At 42.2% G+C, this 22,620-nt stretch overlaps 1 protein-coding gene and 1 long non-coding RNA gene across 2 annotated transcripts in view; one reads left to right on the top strand and one right to left on the bottom strand.

Moving 5' to 3' along the window:
- TMED10 (transmembrane p24 trafficking protein 10) overlaps window positions 1–18,351 on the bottom strand; it is a 40,760-nt gene extending 22,409 nt beyond the window's left edge. Inside the window, exon 1 of the mRNA XM_059182792.1 lies at window positions 18,063–18,351. Coding sequence (XP_059038775.1) covers window positions 18,063–18,287 — 225 coding nt within the window. The 5' untranslated portion in view covers window positions 18,288–18,351. The remainder of the gene's footprint in view (window positions 1–18,062) is intronic.
- A 144-nt stretch (window positions 18,352–18,495) lies between these two features.
- Window positions 18,496–21,285, top strand: LOC131836865 (uncharacterized). Its single transcript, XR_009355831.1, has 2 exons — window positions 18,496–20,352; window positions 20,560–21,285. It is a non-coding gene; the product is annotated as an uncharacterized LOC131836865 (long non-coding RNA).
- Window positions 21,286–22,620: the final 1,335 nt, after the last annotated feature.

The following is a 22,620-nucleotide window of genomic DNA, read 5'->3' as shown; positions in this document are numbered from 1 at the left end:
ATGGACTGCACAGAAGCCAAGAAAGACTAACAGAATGGGATGGACTCTTGGGGTCGGTGCAAGTCAGAGTGCTGAAGAGTCCTCTCAGGTGGGAAGCTGCACTGTTCAGCCTGCCAGTGTCCACCATGGAGGGGTCAGCAGGCACTCATGAGGGCGAGGCCCTGAGGCCGGCAATAACTACGTCATCTGCAAGGGGGAGGCAATATTTAGCCCTGAAGATTCCTAAAGGCCTCTTGTTCATGTAATACTTTTCCTGAATCAATTAAAAGAAAAGGCTTAAGGAAGGACTTCTTTAGAACCTTGAACACACACACATAGGGCAAAAGGTCTGGGAACTGATCAAATTTCAAAGTAATATGTAGTTACCAGTGTGGTGTCACTCTTCCTTTCTTCAGGATCTGTTCACCCACCAGATACTCACACATCCCCATCCCCCAGCTCCCAAAAGCGTAACAACAATTCTTAAGAGTAAAGAGGACGTTCAGAAAGACAGACTGCAGGAATAACAGATTTTCACAGTTCAAGCTGATCTAAAACCTCTAACTTAGGTTTAGCTCCTATGAATAAAGTTGTAGAAAATGTAGAACTTCTCCAAGGCATATTCGGATTTAAATATATAAAAAAAAAAAAAAAAAAAAAAAAAAAAAAGCTTCCAGATTTGCTGACCACACTAGTTTATTTCTTAAAAAAAAAAAAAAAAAAAAGATTTTATTTTATTTTTTTCCCCTGCCCCTAACAAGATTAAGTAATCTCTACACCAAATGTGGGACTTGCACTTACAACCCCAAGATCAAGAATCTCATACGCTCTATCATCGGAGCCAGTTAGGCGCCCCTAATTTAATCCATAAGGCAGAAGAAAAGGCTTACAGGTTATTAGAAATGTTGAATGTAGATGAAACCAGTGGAGGACAGCAGGGCACGGCATCAAGAATACAGCTCTGAAGGGTCATTAAAGATGTCATCATCTCTACAAGTCAGGCAAGGACCAAGCCTAGGAAAAATCCACCTGGGGTACCTAGGTGCCTCAATCGGTTGAGCATACAAGTCTTGGTTTCAGCTCAGGTCATGATCTCAGGGCTGTGGGATCAAGCCCCGTGATGGACTCCACACTTAGTGGGGTGCCTACTTGGGATTCTCTCCCTCTCCCTGTCTCCCTGTGCCCCTCTGCTCCTGCACGTGTCTGTACTCTCTCAAATAGATAAGACAGATATATAGATTAAAAAAATGTTTAAATTACTAATTTAAGGACAGGAGCCTCTCTAGATAACACAAAAGCCTAGATTTAAGCCAGGAAAGTCTTATTAAGGTGCATCTGGCTGACTCAGCAGAGCGTGTGACTCTTGATCTAAGGGTTGTGGGTTTGAACCCCACACTGGCTGTAGAGATCACTCAAAAATAAAAAATCTTTAAAAACAGAAAACTCTTGGGACGCCTGGGTGGCTCAGTTGGTTGAGCGGCTGCCTTCGGCTCAGGTCATGATCCCGGCATCCTGGGATCAAGTCCCACATCGGGCTCCTTGCTCAGCAGGGAGCCTGCTTCTCCCTCTGCCTCTGCCTGCCATTCTGTCTGCCTGTGCTCGCTCTCCCCCCCCCCCCGATAAATAAATAAAATCTTAAAAACAAAAAAAAACCAGAAAACTCTTATTAAGGCATTAGCAAAATCCTCCACTGAGCACTCCGCAAAATAAACTAAGAAGTGAGCCTTATTTTTCTGAAAGACTCTGGTACTCAGAAGGGGTAAAAACTGCTTAAACTGTCCCTTGCTACATCATACTGAGTAACTACAATTCTGGTAGAATCACCTGCTTTGGTGATCTGACATCTGAAAGAGGACATCTTTCTATGACATCTGAAAGAAAATGTATTAAAGATTCATCCTAGGGCAAAGCCTCAAATGCTTTAGGAGAGGTTGAAGGCAAAGGACCCATCACTGCCTACACCTTTTAATACCATGAAATTAACTCCCTGAAAGTGTGTGATAATGATCACAATTCCCTAAGGGCCTTCACATTTCCATACTCCCTATGACCTTCAGTAGACACAACTATATGACGGTTGTTTATCCAGATAATCTGGAAATCCAGGCAGGCAACATGACAGATTAACTTTCAGTTTAGGCTTTTAAGAACTGTTGGGCATTCTGAGATCCTAGAATTTTTCTGAAAATCAGTAGGTTTCCCATGTAGTTCATAACTTTGCAGCTTTTTAGGAGACAAATCACTCATCTGTGTGTGTATGTCTGTGTGACCCATGCCATTGATCTAAAAAAAAAAACATATACACTAACCTCAACGTAATTACATAAAATCAGCAGGTAACTAAAATTAAGAAATAGAAAACTGAGCCAAGCCTATGACTAGCTGGCAAAGTCTAAAAGGTTGAAATGATGGTTTTAAATTTCCTCTAATTAAAGTGTTCTAATTATAGATCACCTTAAAAGATCATCTGATTTCTCAAGAATTAAGAGATTCTATTTTTTTTTTCTTAAATTTTACTAACGTACTTTGGTATTATGATAAATAACTGCCACTTTTACATCCTGTAACAGCACTTAAAAAAGTACTTACTTTTCTTTAAACATAAACACTTCTAATAATTATTATAAAGTTCTTAATTTAAAAAAAGGTAATATGAAATGATTAAAATTTGCTCACATGACATCAAGGAATGGGAAGTAATACAGATTTGTTCTAGATAACACCTTCTGAAAAGCAAACCAAAGTTCACAACTTAGTAAGTAGGGAAAAAGTGTTAATTGTATAAGCAGAGTAGCTGATGTCAAGAATATGTGAATACTCACACTGAAACTGTCAAGTAAGTGAAAATACAGGTCACTGGGAAAATAAACTCATTTCGAATTGGATTCTCTTAGACCATTCTAGGCCCCAGCCAGAAAACAGGTTCTTGAGCAGGTCCTGCTCCTAAAGCCTGCTCCCATTTCTTCTATGAAACAGTCAAGATAATACGCTGCCTACTTGAAAAGGATCTTTAAGAAGCTTAGGCCAAGGGCTCCTGGGTGGCTCAGTCAGTTAAGCATCTGCCTTTGGTTCAGGTGATGATCCTAAGTCCCACATCCGTCTCCCTGCTCAGTGAGGAGTTTCCATCTCCCTCTCCCCTGTTCATGCTCTCTCTCAAATAAATAAATAAAATCTTTTATTTTCTTTTTATTTGACAGAGACAGGGAGAGAGGAAACACAAATGGGGGAGTGGGAGAGGAAGAAGCAGGCTCCCTGCTGATCAGGGAGCTCCGATACGGGGTCTGACCACAGGACCCTTGATCATGACCTGTGCCTGAGTCACCCATGCACCCCTCAAATAAATAAAATCTTAAAAAAAAAAAAAAAAACAAGAAAAACCCACAAGAAAAAGCAGCAGCAGCAGCTTAGGCCCAAACACTAGGTAAATAAAGAAATTAGGATTAAAAGAATACAGAGTTCACCTGGAGGAAGAAACAAGTAAGTACACTATCAAGAACCTGAAATAAGCAAATGATATGTACACAATATATTTGGCTCTAAGTTTTCTGGAAGCCAACATTAAAAGACTACAATGAGAACCAAGCTGGTTACACATCATTTGTTTTCTGATGAAAGCTCACAAATTTATCTTCAGAGATAATTTTCCTGGAACTAGGCTAGACACGAAGAACAATGTATCGAGAAGGTCCTTGTAAAAGGACTGTACCCAATATCAGACTCTCCAAATAACCATGGCCTTGCTAACAATACAAAGACAGTAGAATGAGTGTTTTCTGTGCTCCTCTACAATGATGTGCGTGACCTAATGCAGATGTGGGACCTGAAGGATCTAGACAAGAGCTCCAGTGCCCCGATTCTCTGCCCTTCAGCACCATCTCTCTCCCCATCCCACCTCCCTCCTTACTGCTCACAGAATCCAGACTTACTAAAGTTCCAAGAAGGCTGGGACTACTTTTGGCCACTTGCTGAATTTGCAAGTGTGTTAAAAAAAAAGGCGGGGGGCCGCCTGGGTGGCACATGGGTTAAGCCTCTGCCTTCAGCTCAGGTCATGATCTCAGGGTCCTGGGATCGAGCCCCGCATTGGGCTCTCTGCTCAGTAGGGAGCCTACTTCCTCCTCTCTGCCTGCCTCTCTGCCTACATGTAATCTCTGTCTGTCAAATAAATAAACAAAATCTTTAAAAAAAAGGGGGGGGGGGTTAGGAAGAAAGGTCTTAAAAATACTATTATCTACCCAGATCTCAATTTCTAATACCATTCCCCAATAAAAGGAACCAGGGATTCTTGGAGAAATGGCTGATCCTAGAACTGGGGCAGAAAGTTACACAAGATGAGCCTGCTGCATTTTGTAGTGCCAGAGATTAAGGATGCATTCAAAAACAAAACAAAGGGGTGCCTAGGTGGCTCAGTGGGTTAGGCCTCTGCCTTCAGCTTAGGTTATGATCTCATGGTCCTGGGATCGAGCCCCTCATCGGGCTCTCCTCAGCGGAGAGCCTGCTTCTCCCCTTCTCTCTGCCTGCCTCCTTGCCTACTTGTGATCTCTCTCTCTGTGGCAAATAAATGAATAAAAAGTTTAAACCAAAACAAAAAAAACAGAATGAGGGTATGTCAAAGGGACACAGAGGCCAAACGAAGGAGCTCCCAATAGCCAAAGCTGAAAGAATCTGAGCAACAAAATGTAGTATTTGTCTGTAATCCAAAGTGTAAGTAGAAAATAAACATCCACAAGTCCATACTGATATAAAGGATTAAGACAGGAGAACAAATCTCCACACAGAAAATTCAAATAATTTATGTAGAAAACAGCACTCTCAAGAAGACTGCAATTGAGCAAACCTCCTCACTCTCGAACTGTGGGCTGCACACGGTGATTTCCTTCCAGAGGGGACAAAAGTAACTTTCCAGTGGAAAAACCTAACCAACACTACCTCAGCCACATGATCAAGGTCAACAGTAAAAATGATAAATCATGTTGACAGTATGCTCCCTTAATACGATGTAATGAAAATGGCACTTTACTTCTGCAGGCTTCTTCCCCAAAACCCATAATCCCAATTTTGTCATGAAGAAAACATCAGACAGGGGTTCCTGGGTGGCTCAGTGGGTTAAGCCTCTGCCTTCGGCTCAGGTCGTGATCTCAGGGTCCTGGGATCAAGCCCCACACTGGGCTCTCTGCTCAGCAGCTTCCCCCTCTCTCTGCCTGCCTCTCTGCCTCCTTGTGATCTCTCTCTCTCTTTCTGTCAAATAAATAAATAAATAAAATCTTTTAAAAAAGAAAAAAAAGAAAACATCAGACAAATCCCAACAGACAGACATCCTACAAAATTACTTGACCAATATAAACTCAAAGGGTTGTCAAAAGCAAGAAAATCTGAGAAACTGCCATAATCTAGAGGAGTCCAAAGAGACATGACTAAATATATTATATCCTGGATGGGATCCTGGAACAGAAAAAAGGACATTAAGTAAAACTAAGGAAATCTAAATAAATATGGACTTTAGTCAATAGTAATGTACCAATACTAGCTCATTCACTGTGACAAATATACCCAACTAAAGTAAAGATATTAACAGCAGGGAAAACTGGCTGTGGGGAATATGGCAGCTAGACCATCTTCAGTTTTTCTGCAAATCTAAAACTCCTGAAATTAAAAATTTGTTTAAAAAATACTATTCAGGGACGCCTGGGTGGCTCAGTTGGTTAAGCAGCTGCCTTCGGCTCAGGTCATGATCCCAGCGTCCTGGGATCAAGTCCCATATCGGGCTCCTTGCTCCGCAGGGAGCCTGCTTCTCCATCTGACTCTGCCTGCCACTCTGTCTGCCTGTGCTCGCTCTCGCTCGCGCTCTCTGACAAATAAATAAAAAATCTTTAAAAAAAAAAAAAAAAATACTATTCAGGGGCGCCTGGGTGGCTCAGTGGGTTAAGCTGCTGCCTTCGGCTCAGGTCATGATCTCAGGGTCCTGGGATCGACTCCCACATCCGGCTCTCTGCTCAGCAGGGAGCCTGCTTCCCTTCCTCTCTCTCTGCCGGCCTGTCTGCCTACTTGTGATCTCTCTCTGTCAAATGAATAAACAAAATCTTAAAAAAAAAAATGCTATTCAGAAAGATGAAATCAAATGCATATATACACACATCTCTCCAGAGTCTCAAGAAATCTACTGCAAAAGTGCAGCCACTTTAGAAAACGGTGTGGAGATTTCTTAAGAAATTAAAAATAGAGCTACCCTAGGAGCCTGCAATTGCATGACCCTACAATTGCACCACTGGGTATTTACCCCAAAGATACAGATGTAGTGAAAAGAAGGGCCATCTGTACCCCAATGTTCACAGCTACAACGGCCACAGTCGCCAAACTGTGGAAAGAGCCAAGATGCCTTTCAACAGACAAATGGATGAAGAAGATATGGTATATATATACAATGGAATATTATATAGCCATCAGAAAGGATGAATACCCAACTTTCTATAAACATGGATGGGACAGGAGGAGATTATGCTGAAATAAGTCAAGCAGAGAGAGTCAATTATCATATGGTTTCACTTACTTGTGGAGCACAAGGAATAACACGGAGGACATCAGGAGTTGGAGAGAAGTGAGTGGGGGAAAATGGAGGGGGAGACGAACCACGAGAGACTGTGGACTGCTGAGAAACAAACTGGGGGTTTTGGGGGAGGTCAGGGGTTGGGTGAGCCAGTGGTGGGTATTAAGGAGGGCATGTATTGCATGGAGCACTGGGTGTGGTGCATAAACAATGAATCCTGGAACACTAGAAAAATAAAATAAAATAAAATTACAAAAAAAAAAGAAAGAGAAGAAATTTACAGCCTACTCAGAGCCAAGAAAGCATCAAGCAACTTTTTTTAAAATTACAGTGGTTTTTTAAAAAATATATATTTATTTATTTATAGCACATGCAAGCAGCAGGAGGGACAAAGGGAGAGGGAGAGAGAGAATCTCAAGCAGACTCCACAGTGAGCAGAGCCCGATAATCCTATGACCCTGAGACCATGACCTGAACAAAAATTGAGTTGGATGCTTAAAAGACTGAGCCACCCAGGCACCCCGCATCAAATATTTTCACAAACTTTTTTGAGATATATACAAAGTTACTTCAGACAAAACCTATACTTATTCCTGTAAAATAACATATAATGCATGGGGAAAGTGGCAAGTCTGTCTTTGTACTGGCACAGGTCACACATTACTTTCACTCACTCAATCAGCTCCATACCCCACCAGTCCAAGAAAATGCTAGAAAATAAACAACAAACAAAACCACTTCATTTCCAAGGGGGCTACCACAGCAGCAGAGGTCAATCAGCTCACAGTTTTGGTGTAACTGGTGAAAATCTGAAGATGTAATTTCCTTCAAATAGGCTCCTCCTTGCACTCTGTCTTCCTCAGGTTTACAATCAGTCTGTGGTAGAACATCTGAGTATACAAAGTGTACATATTATTTTCAGGGTAACTATCGACCTCTGAAGCTCTGGAATGACTAACTCAGGTCCCTTGTAGCAGCCTGTACCCTGATAAAAATGAAACAGAAACACCTATCCTCTTCTCCCTTTGAGAGACAGCACAGCACAAGAGATTGAATGTTCTAGAGTCAGATCCCAGGTTTGTGTTCAAATCACAACTGTGTCACTTACTAGTTGTAAAGTTTTGGGCATATTCCTTATCAGGACAATCGCATACACTTTTTGAGGTTACTGTGAGGACTGAATTTAATACAGGTTAAAAGCACCTGGAATGGTGTCTGGCACATGGCAAGCACTCAGTAAGTGTTACTATTATCATCACGGGCATTGGCACTATTTTGATAACTGCTTGTTAGTAACAACTCAGAACTCCATAAACATTTAGGTCACTAACCATACTTCCAACCAAACTACATTAAATACACTATAATGACTAAAACCAGGGATGGTTAGAGCCAAATGGTTACCGCACAGAAACAGAAGACAGAAAGGTAAATTCTCAAGGAAGCAGGAGCAAGATTTAGAAACTGAAGGGATACAAAATGTCCAACCAAGCAGGTGTTCCATGACAACTTCTAGCTGCTAACAAGGGGTAGTAAGAAACACAGGAGGACCCCAGCATTTCCTGCATATGCTTTTTAACCTGATAAATAATAAACTACATGAAGGACCCAACACTGGAGGGGAGGGGGGGAGGGGAGAGTGTTACATGTGCATGATTAGGGGTGGTAGGCCTATATCCTTCTACTGGTAAAAAAGTTCATGGGTGAATCTTGAGCCATGGGGTCTATTACCCTAAGACATAAAAAATGAGAAAGAAGACCAAATCATTGAAGATGCTGTAGTTTTAGACTAGAAAAATGGTACAGCAGTCTCCCCATATCCTTGGTTTCGCTTTCTGTGGTTCCAGTCACCTACAGTCCACTGTGGTATGGAAGCAGATGTGTTCAGAAGATCAGCAGTGGCCTAATACTACTTTACAATGTCTACATCATTCACCTCACTCCTTCTCATCACACAGACATTTCATCATCTCACATCATCACAAGAAAGGTAAGCTACCACATGTCACCACTGTTTTCTAACTTGAAGAACACAAGTAACTGATGACCTAGAAGCTATATATAATGGGCATAAAATTAATTTACCCTAATCTTTCAAACAACAGCAAGTACCAACCAAGTCTACCAGTTGCATTCCTTAAAGCGAAGGATCACATGTATATTCTTCGCAGAACAAAGTCAAACTTAGGCTACAAGCAGCATTTAGCAACACTAAATTCTTTCCAATTTCTAACACAACACAGCACAGCACAGAAGTACTGCTGGAGGAGGCTTGTCAAAGTGATGAAACTTGGGGCACCTGGGTGGCTCAGTAGATTCAGCATCTGACTCTTGGTTTTGGCTCTGGTTTTGATCTCAGGGTCCTGAGACTGAGCTACGTCAGGATCCACACTCAATGGGGAGTCTGCCTGAGATTCTCTCTCTCCATCTGCCCCCCCTCTAAAATAAATGAATAAATAAAATCTGTCTTTTTTTTTTTTTTGAAGATTTTTAAATGCATTTATTTGTCAGAGAGAGAGAGAGCCCAAGCAGGGGGAGCGGCAGGCAGAGGGAGAAGCAGGCTTCCAGCTGAGCAAGGAGCCCAATGCGGGACTTGACCCCAAAACCCTGGGACCATGACCTGAGCGGAAAGCAGATACTTAACCAACTGAGCCACCCAGACATCCCAAAAAGGATCCTTTAAAAAAGGAAGAAGAAGTAGTGTTAAAAATTAGAAATGGAAAATTTCCAGCACTGGGTATGATAATGGATAGAAGCTCTCCTCCTGCTCCCATCAACATTTGCTACATTAACTCAACACAGGCAAAACGTCATGCTTGACTGGGTGAGGGGAGGAGGGGGAGTTGAGAGGAAGAAAGGAAGAAAGAGAGGGAGGAAGGGAGGGGAATGAGAACGAAAGACCAGTTGCTGCCCTAACAATACTACTGCGGGGGTGAAGCCAGATCAAATGTTTTTTTTCATACTGTTCCAAAGTTATTTACGGTAAAAACCTCCAGCGTGACCCTTTTAGGCACAAACAAAGCCTTGTTCTTTCTTAACAACTAGTCCCTTGATTTCCCACACGTTACGTTGAACAATGAGGTTGGGGGCACAGGATAAAGCAGATGACATCAACCTCCCTCAAGTAAGAGGCTTGTTTGGGAGTCCAGATTCTGGTCTGTGGCCAGCTAGCTGACTTCACAGAGGGCTCTACTGTCCAGACTGCCGGGCTGAGCATGCATATGGGGGCAATGGCTCAGATCAACTGCCAGTCAGCAATTCTCGCGAGGACAGTAGAGAAGTAATTGTACTCTGCTAGATTACCTTCATATTCCATTTTCCTAGAAACTAGGACAGTAGAGAAGTAATTGTACTCTGCTAGATTACCTTCATATTCCATTTTCCTAGAAACTAGGCTCAGTCTTCAGAAGCCATCATAAAGACATGGCATAGCAATTTCAACTTCTAAGCAGCCCTTTTCTCTGCATCAGTTCAAAACAGAAGGCTGCAGACAACCATTCACCTAATAAGAGAGATTTAAATGAAGTAGCATACTGTTTAACTTTTACAGAGAAGGAAACACAAAGTCAGAAATCTTGTATATGATACAAAAATAAACTAGCTTTTAATACTATTAAATGCTAATGTATCAATTACCCTTCTGTATTAAACCACCTATTTATTGAACCGTTTCTAACCTAGGACAATAGTCACATCAAACGTCAATTTGAAAGATTCTTCCCAACAGAAAAAGATTAGCCCTTACTACAGATGTCAGTAATAAAATGAAGTAACTATTGTAAATAAAAGAATCTCAAAACTACAACATATATATGCATATGTGTATACACACATGTGCACACACACAATGCTTCCACAGCTTTCAGTGGGCAAAAAAAAAAGTTAAAAGCCAATGGTTTCCCAGCTGCCAAGATGCACCTTGATAATTTTTAGGCTTAAACTGAGACATGCCTATGACTCAAGGCTGAGCTCTTCAAGTGATGTGTTTGGCTTTCTAGCAGCTAGTTGAGAGAGAGTGGCACACATCCAGTGAAAAATGACTGCATTTACCAAAATGAATTGTTTATTAGCAGTAGCACTCTTGGAAAACAACAGTGAAAAAAAGTCAGACTGATCAGACTATTTGGAAGAAGCCGAAAAAGCATAAATCATTTCAGTTATTACCATTAAGCTTTTCTTCCCTTTTGGATGATGATTAGGACAACTGCAGACAACTGCTTTTCTCTCTCTGTAATCTACTTCTAAAGTATAAATCGCCCTTAGGCAACAACCCAATTCATCCCCTAAAACTCATTCACCCTCCAATTTCCTCTATTAACAAGCATTCTAACTAATAAATGGTACTGGAGCTTATTAAACTATTACAGTATCATCTAGTCTTAATAAAAATATGGTTTTCAATTAAAAAATCAACAGAGTTGAGATTCTGAGTCCCTACAACAGACTTTTTATGGACCTGAAACAATGAAGAAAATTTATACATTCACTATAAATGATGAGTCAATGATGAGTCAGTACTTCCTGCTTCAATTTCGTGAGGCAGTCTTTAAATCTGATACTACTTAGCCTCAGTTAGCCTCACTTTGTGAAAAGAACAGGGAAGGGTGATATGGGAAAAATTCAGTGCAAATGTCAACACAAAACACATTTTATAGGCCAGAAATCTTAGCAATAGAGTCCCACCCATCATTTCAATCCATTTCTCTGTTCTGATAGCCCTGTTCAGAAAGGCCTTCCCTGACCACTCAAATACTTTTTACCCTTCAGTCACTCCCCACCTGCTACTATTTGATTCTTCTTTACTCTCCTTACTGCTACCTGCAATTGTGTGTATTTTTTGAACTTGCTGTCATTCGTCAGTAGAACTCAAGGACCTTGTCTGCTGTTCATCCCCATTTCCCCACTTAGGTCTGACATATACTAAACATTAAAATATTTATTGTATGAATAGGAGAATCACAAACAAAATCCACAGAAGTCTTCTCATTATAATATACTTTATCAAGTTACTGCAATGACATAAAACAGGGGAGTCAGATTAGCAATTCAATTTTCATTCAGTAGAGAAGAAACAAGAGTACCAGTATATACAACCCATCCCCTGAATAATAAAGAACCACCTCAATCATCCTTCCAACAATTCTATGAGATCTATCATCCTCATCTTACAGATCAGAGACCCAAGGAGAAGAGTTAATTCCCTCAAGACCATACACCCTTTTCTTTTTTTTTTTTTTTTAAGATTTTATTTATTTATTTATTTGACAGAGAGACATATCATAAGTAGGCAGAGAGGCAAGGCAGGCGGAGCGGGGGAAGCACGCTCCCCACCAAGCAGAGAATCCGATGCATGGCTCGATCCCAGGACCCTGAGATATGACCTGAGCTGAAGGCAGAGGCTTTAACTCACTGAGCCACACTGAGCCACTCAGGCACCCCAAGACCGTACACTCTTTAAGTGGTGAAGCTGCTGAGATTTGAACTCAAATCTGTCTGACTCCAGATCCAGGTTCTTTCCACTCTACTTCTATTTAATACGACTAATATATTTAAATCAGTTGCACAACAATGAATACATAGTACATTAAATTTAAGACACAAAGATGAATGAGATATTAAAGACTTCACAAAGTAAGTGCCATACTACATCCAAAGTGCCATGTCAAACAGGTTATAATGGAAATACATTGGAGGGTGAACAGCCAAATGCCAGTACATATTAAGAGAACACTGTATTCAAGGAACTGCACAGGGTTCAGTATGGTGAGAGTTAGGAGTGGGAGAAAAGAAGTGAAGAGGAAGAAAGAGGAGAAAAAAAATTAAGAGATAAGGGCAGGACACTGCTAATTCATTTGTTCATTAACCCTTTATGTGAAGTCCTACTATGTACTATGTGCCAGGCACTGTAATAGGCATTCAGTGATGAGACATAGTCTCTGACCAACTACATTCACAAAAATCCTTATGAGAGAGCCTGCCTCATTCAGAGCAACAACGAAACATCAAGCCCAGCTGCCCAGGTTTTGCACTTCAGAAAGCCTCGCCCCTCTTTTTTTTTTTTTTTTTAAGATTTTTATTTATTCATTCAACACAGAGAGAGAGAGATCACAAGTAGGCAGAGAGGCAGGCAGAGAGAGAGAGGAGGAAGCAGGCTCCCCACTGTGCAGAGCCCGATGGGGGGTTCAATCCCAGGACCCTGAGATCACGACCTGAGCTGAAGGCAGAGGCCCAACACACCGGCCACCCAGGCGCACCCCCCGCCCCCCGCCCACCCTTAACCTTAACTCAAATGCTGCCTGAACCAACAGTCACAATGACCCAAGAGAAGACATCAATAGGCTGTAAGAAACCTAGAATGTGGCCTGGCATATAAAAAGAGTTAAACCAATCAGATTCTCTCACTCAAGAGGTGTACTTCAGAAGCAGAAATGATGCACAAAGAGAATCCTTGAGCAGAGTTTGGAACATGAGTGGTCAAAAGTTAAGAGAAGGTGAAGCGATGCTATGAAAAAAGGTTGCAAACTATGATGAGGAACTGGATCAAGCCCACAAAAGTGTTCTGTGGCCTGTACACAATATTAAATTTTGTTAAATGACACCCGGCTTGTGTTCTTTAAAATACTATTCCCCACAGAATGGACCTGAACTCCTTGAAGCAGTAACTGCATCCGGGTCAGAGGCTGGAAAAACAAAAGATGGGCCTATGATACCTTGTTCCACAAAACAGGGAAGCTATCAAAATCTAATGGGGCTGTTGTCAAAAGGATACGAGAGTCAAAGGGACACCTGAGTATAAAGAAACAATGCAACTGATAAAAACAGTAACTCTAAAAACAGAAATGATAACAAAAAACGGTTTCAGTGTAATACTTAAAATAAAATAAAACAAAATAAAATAAAGACCTGGGGCTCAGACAGTTGACTGTCCAACTCTTGATGTCATGATCTCAGGATCTGGAGATCATGCCATGTGCTGCGTTTTGTGCTCACTGGAGAGTCTGCTGCTCTCCCTCTGCCCTTGTCCCTGTTTGCTCTCCAACATAAATTAAGTAAATCTTAAAACAAACAAAAAACACCTTCTTCCAACTACATTGGAAATGACAAGGGCAACAAAAACTGTCAATAAGGAATGAATTCTGTGTTTATCCTATAAATTTTAGGGTAACCAAATGGTCTTAAAAACTGATGAATTCCTGTGGTGCCTGAGTGGCTGAGTCCCTAGGCATCTGCTTTTGGTTTGGGTCATGGTCCTGAGTTCCTGGGATCAAAACCTGCATCGGGCTCCCTGCTCAGCAGGAGGTCTGCTTCTCCCTCTCCCACTCCCCCTGCTTGTGTTCCTTCTCTCACTGTGTGTGTCTCTCTCTCCCTCAAATAAATAAATAAAATCTTAAAAAAAGGATTGATGAATTCTTGAGGAGTCTGGGTAGCTCAGTAGATTGAGCATCTGACTCTTCATTTTGGCTCAGGTCATGATCTTGGGTCCTGGGATCAAGACCTGTGTCAGGCTCCATGCTTAGCCAGGTGTCTGCTTGGGGTTCTCTCTCCCTCTCTCTGCTTGTCCTGTACACGTGCTCGCTCTCACTCTCAATAAATAAATCCTTTTTAAAAAACTGATGAATTCTTTAAGAATAATTCCAGCTAACAGGTGTCTGGGTGGCTCAGTTGATTAAGTATTTGCCTTCGTTTAGCTCAGGTCATGATCTCCAGGTCCTGGGATTGAGCCTCAATCCCTGCTCAGTGGGGAGTCTGCTTCTTCCTGTCTCCACCCATCAAGTGTGCGCTCTCTCTCAAATAAACAAATAAAATCCTTAGAAAGGAAAAAAAATAATTCCAACTAATAAATATGGAAGGAATAACAAAATTAGAAAAATCATTGTTACACAACCTTAATGAAACAATAAATTCTCACAGCAGTTATCAATGGACTGATAAGTAAAAGATTGAGAAGCTTTACAAGGGAGGCTCTGAGCTGTTACCACCTTGGTAGGTAGTAGAATAATATCCACCTCCCCAAAGATGTCCACATCCTAATCCTTAGAACCTGTGAATGTTGTATTACATGGCAAAAGAGGTTTTGCAAGAGTGATTAGAGGCTGAGTTAAGGAGATTATCACAGGGTGCTTATACCGGAAAGAGAGAGGCAGAAGAGAGAGGGAGGGGAGAGAAAGAGAAAAAGATTTAGAGATACTAATTACAGGCTTTCAGGATGCAGGAAGGGGTCACCAACTAAAGAATGCACGTGGTCTCTAGACACTGGAAAAGGCAAGGAAACAGATTCTCCCCTAGAGTCTTCAGAAACAACACTGCCTTGCTGACACCTTGATTTTGGACTTCTGACTTCCAGAACTATAATATATATACTTCTTGTTTTATGTTACTGAGTTTGTCATAATTTGTTACAGCAGCAGTAGGCTACTACTACACACGTGAACCCATTGATCAATCTTAGCACTAAGAGGCATGAAAAGTACCGTCCTCTGCCACGATACCACATACTCTCACCCAAAAGATAAACCTGAATCTAATTACATCTTTATGGCTGATTCCGTTTACAGGAAATATGGGGAAGTGTTGAAATGATACCTCAAGGAAGTAAATAGACATATCCACAACACAGGACATTCTTTAAAGACAACTGACTCTAACAATACAACTGCAAGAATAAAAAAAAGGAAGGAGGGCGAGTGAATTGCTCTAAATTGGGAGAGACCTGAGAGATACAACAAATTAATTTAAAAATGTATTTCTGAGACAAGTGGAGAAACCTGAATATGAATTGAGTGTACTATCAGCATTACTGTTAGTTTTGCAAGGTGTGGTTATAGCCACATTAACACTGTGATTATGTTCATATTTTTAAAGAGATTCATGCTGAAGTATGCAAGATTGAAATACCATGCTATCTGGGACTTAGTTTAGAACAATTCAGCATAAAATGTGAAGGGAGAGGCAGTTTCGATGAAAAAAGTGTGGCAACATCCTGATAATTACTAAATCTGGGTACTGCACTTACAATAGTGGGCTGACCATACTCTTTTCTACAAAGCTGCAAACAAACCAGGGTCGCCGGGATGGCTCAGTCAGTAGAGCATGCGACCCTTGATCTCAAGGTTTTGAGTTGAAGCCCCACATTGGCAAGGCACCCTACTTTAAAAAAAAAAAAAAGAAGGAAAGAAAAGAAAAAAAAATTTGCAAACAAACCAATGCCAAAGCTAATCTGAATTAGTGATATTTAAAAATCAGGAGCTTTCAGGGCACCTGGGTGGCTCAGTGGGTTAAGCAGGCCTTCAGCTCAGGTCATGATCTCAGGGTCCTGGCATGGAGCCCCGCATCGGGCTCTCTGCTCAGCAGAGAGCCTGCTTCCCCCTCTCTCTCTGCCTGCTTGTGATCTCTCTGTCAAATAAATAAATAAAATCTTTTTTAAAAAAATCAGGAGCTTTCACATCAAAATCTGGATTTCTGACTTTGTATGAAAAATTAAACATGCCAGTAAGGCCTACATCAAGAGATTAGTACTGGTTACTCCAAATTAACTATTACTACTGCTCCCAGTTATCCCCCATTTATCGTTGCTGGTTTTAAACATGCCTGGCCAAATTCATTAATTTAGATGGACTACTTGGCATTTGGGTTTAGGACCCCAGGAGTAGTTCAATTAAGCTGGCTAGAAGCAAGAGAACAGAGCAGACATGGGGACGGCAAATGAGTGATAGCAAAATGCTAGTGTGTAGATGTACAGATTCCTGCTACTGAGGTCTCCCCAACAACCCTGGAGACAGATGTAATTCCTATGAGGCCACAAAGCAACATTATCCTGTATAAGTGCTCACTAGTAGCAAGGCCATATGCCTGATATTCTGGAAAATATGAACATGAAAATAATTCCTTCCCCCAGGATACTAACAGTTAAATAAGATAGATAAAGCAAAATAGCTACAACAGAAGATGGAGAGCGACAAAGCTTCAGATACATATCACAGGGAGTACTACGGAGCATGCTGGGAAATTTAAACTTTATTAGATGAGCAGCAGTGAGCCACTGAAGGGTTTCAAATTAGAAATACAAACCAGGGGCACCTGGGTGGCTCAGTGGGTTAAAGCCTCTGCCTTCGACTCAGGTCATGATCCCAGGGTCCTGGGATCTAGCCCCGCATCAGGCTCTCTGGTCAGCAGGGAGCCTGCTTCCCCCTTTCTCTCTGCCTGCCTCTCTGCCTACTTGTGTTCTCTGTCAAATCAATCAATCAATCAATCTTGGAAAAAAAAAAAAGAAAAAGAAATACAAATCAGAGGGGCAACACTGGAGATGAGAGTAATGTCTGCCTCATTGCTCAAATTCTCTTATTCTATGCACTGTATCCTTCCAGGAGCTGGCAGCAAAACGTTGTATTTAAGCCTCTAAAATTATACAATCACAGCTTTCTTGGCCAGACAGAAGTTTGGTACCTGAAGAGAATAAAACAAAGGGTCACTGAGTAACGCCCCTAAAAACAGTTTATATCTCCCAAATAAAGTATAAATAAATTGCATTTATTACCACTACTGGGTTCCAACACCTTAAACAAAAATAACAGTCTTATTACATCTAAAGCTCTACTAAAAACGAAAATGTTTCTTCCTATTTAAAGACCCCTTTTGTTAAACAAAACAAAACGCTTATTGCGAGTAAATAAAGCACAATTAAATCTTGACTAAAATCATATTAATGTTTCAAAGATCGGGCTGGTGATCCTAATAGCAAAACAGGACCAAACTGGCATTATAATAGTAGATATCACCATCCAAGAGTATTGCTGAAATTTACATAAAAATTGGCCAAATCCAGACTCTGGGGTGCCAAGAAATAAGTATTAGACTGAGACCATTTTGCGATCGACTCTAAACAAGCACAGGAATCACAAATAAAAAGGAGAGTGTAAGACTGCAGTACTTTTCTTTCCCCTTACTTAACTCCCAAACTAAGAATTCCAGCTCTGACATCATCTCTCTGAGCCTGTTTGCTCACGTGTAATATGAGGCCAAGGGTACCCACTTCATAGGGCAGAGTACGAACTAAATGGTATCGCGTATAAAGGGGCACAGGACCTGACACACAGCCACCACTCAATAAAATCAGGGTTTTTAATTCACAGTAAGCTTCAGTGTCTCCACGATTTTCCTGCAGGTATTGGTCTGTCTGAAGATACCCACAGATACTCAACGCCCAGAGACTTCTTTGGAGAAACAAGTCACAGTTCAAGATACTTAAGACCGAAACTCGTACAGGACCCGGACCACGACCCAAAGTTGAGGCCGCCGCAGCGCAGCTGTCACCACATCCGCCAAGGCCTCGCGGTCCTTCCAAGGGTTCCCTGGCATTGGCGCCCGGCCCCGCCCCGCGAACGCCAACCAGCGGGGTGAGGGGGCGGTGTCGACAGTGCACCCTTCGTGCTTCGGGGAGGCCAGGCCGCGCTCGAGGCCTCCGCCCGCCGGCTCCTGTCCCCATCCCCAGCCTCCCCTCGTCGACGCCTACGGTCTTCCCTCCCCGCGCCGCCCACTGCCGCACCTTGAGGTGGGTACGCAGGCCGCCAGCGCCCCCAGACTGGTCGGTGATCTCGTACGCGCCCGTCACCAGCAGGTCCTTGTGGATCTCCTCGCGGAGGCACTTGCGGGAGTTAACGGGCAGATGGAAGGAAATGGCGAACACCGAGCTGGGGCCAAGCAGGAGTAAAAGCAGCAGTGCTAACGGGCAAGGGCCACGCTGAGCTGGTGGGCCGGACAAACCCGACATGGTGCCGGAGACTGCTCACCGCCTCGGGCCTCTACCGCGCCGGAACCGGGAGGGCCCACGTGATTCACCTTTGACCTAATGCCGTGGGCGCCATTTTGGAGACTGGCAAATAGACGAGGACCGCAGGATAAGTCTTTTGAAAGGGAAGAAAGGATACGACACCACGTAGTATCCACAAGTCAATGTGGTTAAGTAAGATTTTCCAGCTGTCGACTGCACAAGTTTCATTTTTGTTGAGCTTAGCGACTGCTCAGTCTGCCGTAACAAGTATGGGCAGCCCTGGAAGTAATTCTTCTTTAGCTTCCGGAAGTAGTAACCGCGAGTTTTAAAGTCGGCGCTACCATAGCAACCATGCCCCAATAGGAAGCAGCCACAAGGCCTTCGTAGGGCCCACCCACCGGCCGCCGAGACGCTCCCGGCGGAGGCGGATGTGCAGTCCAAGCACCTTGCAGCCTCCGTGACGGCTGGGACGTGAAGCACTTAAGAAGAAAAAAGTTTAAGAGGCTGAGCGGAAAGACTCCAATTTGGCTATTAGGCCAGCGGCCAGTATTTCAGATTAGGTGTACGGGTTACGTGTTGGATGTGAGCTGGGTGGCATCCTGAATGCACTTGAACAGAGTATTTGGATTGGAGTAACGGCTTTCTGAACGTGCATCTGATTTAGTAAACCTTAGGTGCCTACTATGTTAGGTAACATTCAAACTAAAGTTGGATTTTTTTTTTTTTTTAAGATTTTACTTTTAAATAATCTCTAGGTCCAAGGTGGGGCTCGAATCCACAACTCTCAGATCAAAGGTTGCATGCTCCACCCACTGACCTAGCCAGGTGCCCCAGTATTTTGTATTTAAATTGAATAAAACAGTGTTTTAGTTCAGCCTAAGAGATGGAGCTGGTGCGGTTTACCGGAGAAGCCCTGTCAAGTGTTTGTGTGTTTTAAATGCATAAACACCTAAGGGATCAAATAGGCCAGTCTGTAGTAAGTAAATTTACATGATAGTCACTCACGTGTTTCTTTAATAATATTGAGTACCTACTATGTGCTGGACACTATATTATGTATAAATACTAACATGTATTGATTTAACAAATCACTATTGCTATCAAATATTTGGGGCTGAAGAAAATAGGAAGATGAAAAAGGACTACAATATAGATTGTGTACAACAGCCTATGTTTAGAATCATCTGCTTTGATGAGTGTTCATTGAGCATCTACAGAAATACCCAAAAGATGGACTGTCTGCTTTCAGTATTTAATAACTCCTTTCAGTCCTTCTGGTTCTTCTGGAACTGAAGTCCCACAAGCAAAACAAGAACAAACATAAAGGAGCTATAAAGCATTTTAAAATTTGACAAATACCATATAATAATTATTTTATGAGGTGTCCGGTTAAGAACATTTAGTTTGATTATTTTATCCCTCATCTAAGATAAGATTGCTAGTCTACGCAGTACATTCTGATAATTTGCATTGGCCTTTTCCCTGCCTGGCCAGGGGATCAGTACCAAGGAGTTATCTACTCCATTAAACTCTCAGTCCTTAGGCTCTGCTGACCATCAGCCAAAGATTTGCATCCCATAAAATCCTGAGGGTGCGTGTGCGTGTTTGTGTGTGTTTGTGTGTGTGTGTGTGTGTTTTAATTTCTATCTTACATTTATATAATAGCTTATATGTTTTTAAATATCTTCACCTAATTATCTCACTTGACATTTTCAAACACCATAGGCTAGACAAGTCTATTCATTTTACAGAAGGGAAACTGAACTGAGGTCCTCAGAGACCAAAATCCCATTGTTTAAAAGTGGCAAAGTCATTCTGAGGGCCCGAACCTTCTTTTCGGTAGGCACTATTATTATTATACAGATGAAGAAACCGAGACTTAGAGAAATTGATTCTAAGTAGCAGCCCACATGTACTTTCTTGTCCGGATTCTCACGTATCCTGCCTCCACCTACTTCCTGTTCCCGTTCCCTCCTTTGTATTTTTGTCCATAACACTCATCACTGTTTTATACAGTATACATTTTATTTATTTGTCGTGTTTATTAATCTGTGCCCTTAGCTAGGTTGTCTGTTTTTTTTTTTTTTAAAGATTTTATTTATTTATTTCACAGAGATCACAAGTAGGCAGAGAGGCAGGCAGAGAGAGAGGGGGAAGCAGGCTCCCCGCTGAGCAGAGCCCGACGTGGGGCTCGATCCCAGAACCCTGGGATCATGACCTGAGCTGAAGGCAGAGGCTTTAACCCACTGAGCCACCCAGGTGCCCCAGCTAGGTTGTCTGTTTTGTGAGAGGCAGAACTTTTTGTCTATTTTGTCCACTGCTTTATCTTCTGAATCTAAAATAGGGCCTAGTCTACAATAAATATTGCCTCAGTAACTGCAAGATTAATTCCTTAGCTCCTAGCAAAAGGCCTAACAGCAAACTCCTTCCATTATTCCTTAGCTGTTTTCATACAAATTTATTTAATCCATAACGGATCTAAAGTGTAGGTATGATTTCAGTTTTGCCAACAAAATGGTTTTTTTTTTTTTTTTAATTGAAAAATGTGTTACTGTTTTCGGATAAGAACACAGGAAAAAAACCCAAAACCATTCTCCCCTTTATTCTGTGCACCTAGAAGGCTGAGTAGATACTTCTGGGGAGCCCAAACTTTAAACTTTGTATCTTCTGCATTGAAGGAGGCGCTATTTTATACCTTTTGTGGGGGGAGAAGAGAGCAAATGGAAAGTGTCTCACAACCAGAAAAAATGCTGCTTCTTAGCCTCACAGTCTCTGCCATCCCATCAGCCTGAAATGTACCTAGCCAGACCCAGGCTCTCAAGATTCCCAAGATCCTGGAGGTGAACAGATGTCACCAGGACACACTCTTCACCTAGATTATCCCTTCCCTACAGGTTTCTCAGCCTTTCACGGATATGAGAGGGAGCAGCTCCTTTTTTTAAAAATCTGCCTTTGTAATAAACTTGCTGGGCCATTCTGTGCTCAGAAGCCCTAGGAAGCACTTCTGCCTTCTGCCTTTTCCTTTAACCGCCTCCTTTAACTGGCCTCATCCTCTAGTGTGGCTTGAGCACCCTCCCACACCCGACTCCAATGCAGAAGCAGTCAAGAATTCCTAACTCTGTGTCCCTGCCCACTCGTGTGTACAGCCCTGCTCACAGTGTGTATTTAAACAGCTAAAACAAGATGGGTTCTGTGCAGATACAAAAGACCCTTTTGGAGAGCAATTTGGCAATATTTGTCATGTGTCACACTCTTTGACCCAGAGAGTGATTTCAAGGAGTACTATGGGTCCTCTAATTTCTGCAGTCCCCCTGGACCTGTTCCTGGAACCTTTGTGCTGCACTTGGGAGTGAGCTCATCCAGCCTCATGAGTTTAAAAGCATCCATAAGCCGATAACTCTCAAATGTGGATCTCCAGCCCTGACCTCTCCTCTAAACTCCAGAGTCTGTATCAGGCTCCCTACTTGACATCTCCAAACTGGATGACTAATAGGCAACTCATACTTAACTCTTAATTTCCCCCTCCCCCGCCAAATCTGTTTCTTCCCCATCTCAGTAAATGGCACCACCTTCTACTTCTTCACTGAGGCCGTCCGTGTTTCCTCTTTCTCTTACCATCTCCGTACATAGAGGCAATTCATCAGCATGTCCTACCCGTCCTGTGTCCTAAATATATGCCAATCAGTTTCTACTTCTCTCTAAGTCAAGATTTGGCAAGCTGCTGCCCAGCTGGACAGGCCAAATCCAGCATGCAAACTCCTGTTCTTGTATCACCCAAGAAACTATGTGGCTCACAAAATCTAGAATGTTTACTATGTGATCCTTTACTGAAAGTTTGCTTCTCTCACCTAAGTGAGAAAACAGTCTCCCTGCTGTTGTCTCTGTCTCTGTCCTTGCTTGCACTATGCTCCTTAATACACTTGTAATGATTTTTTTAAATGTACATCAGATCAATCAGAATACAGCCTATATACCTTATCACAGCCCAAAAGGCCACTGTGGTCTGGCTCCTTCCTACCTTTCTAATCTTGTTTTAACCAGTGATCACTCCCTCTCACCACCCAACCATTCACTCTCCTATCTATAGTCACAGGGCACCAGGGCCTTTGCACTTACTGTCTAATTGGAACGCTCTCTCCCAAATATTGTCCCATGGACTCCAGACTCTGCAGGCTGCTCTTCATCATTCAGGTTCCAACTCCAATGTCTCTTCCTAAAGAGCCCACCCTGCATGAGTAACACTTTCCCTGCGTTATTTTCTGTCCCACGATCTAGTTTTATTATCTATATAGCACTCGTTGATATTTAAAAGTACCTTGATATTTCTTTTTCT

This window comes from Mustela lutreola, chromosome 7 (assembly GCF_030435805.1).
Source record: "Mustela lutreola isolate mMusLut2 chromosome 7, mMusLut2.pri, whole genome shotgun sequence".
NCBI lineage: Eukaryota > Metazoa > Chordata > Mammalia > Carnivora > Mustelidae > Mustela > Mustela lutreola.
Note: the sequence above shows the minus strand (reverse complement) of the source record. Positions and strands in the feature narration are given on the sequence as shown.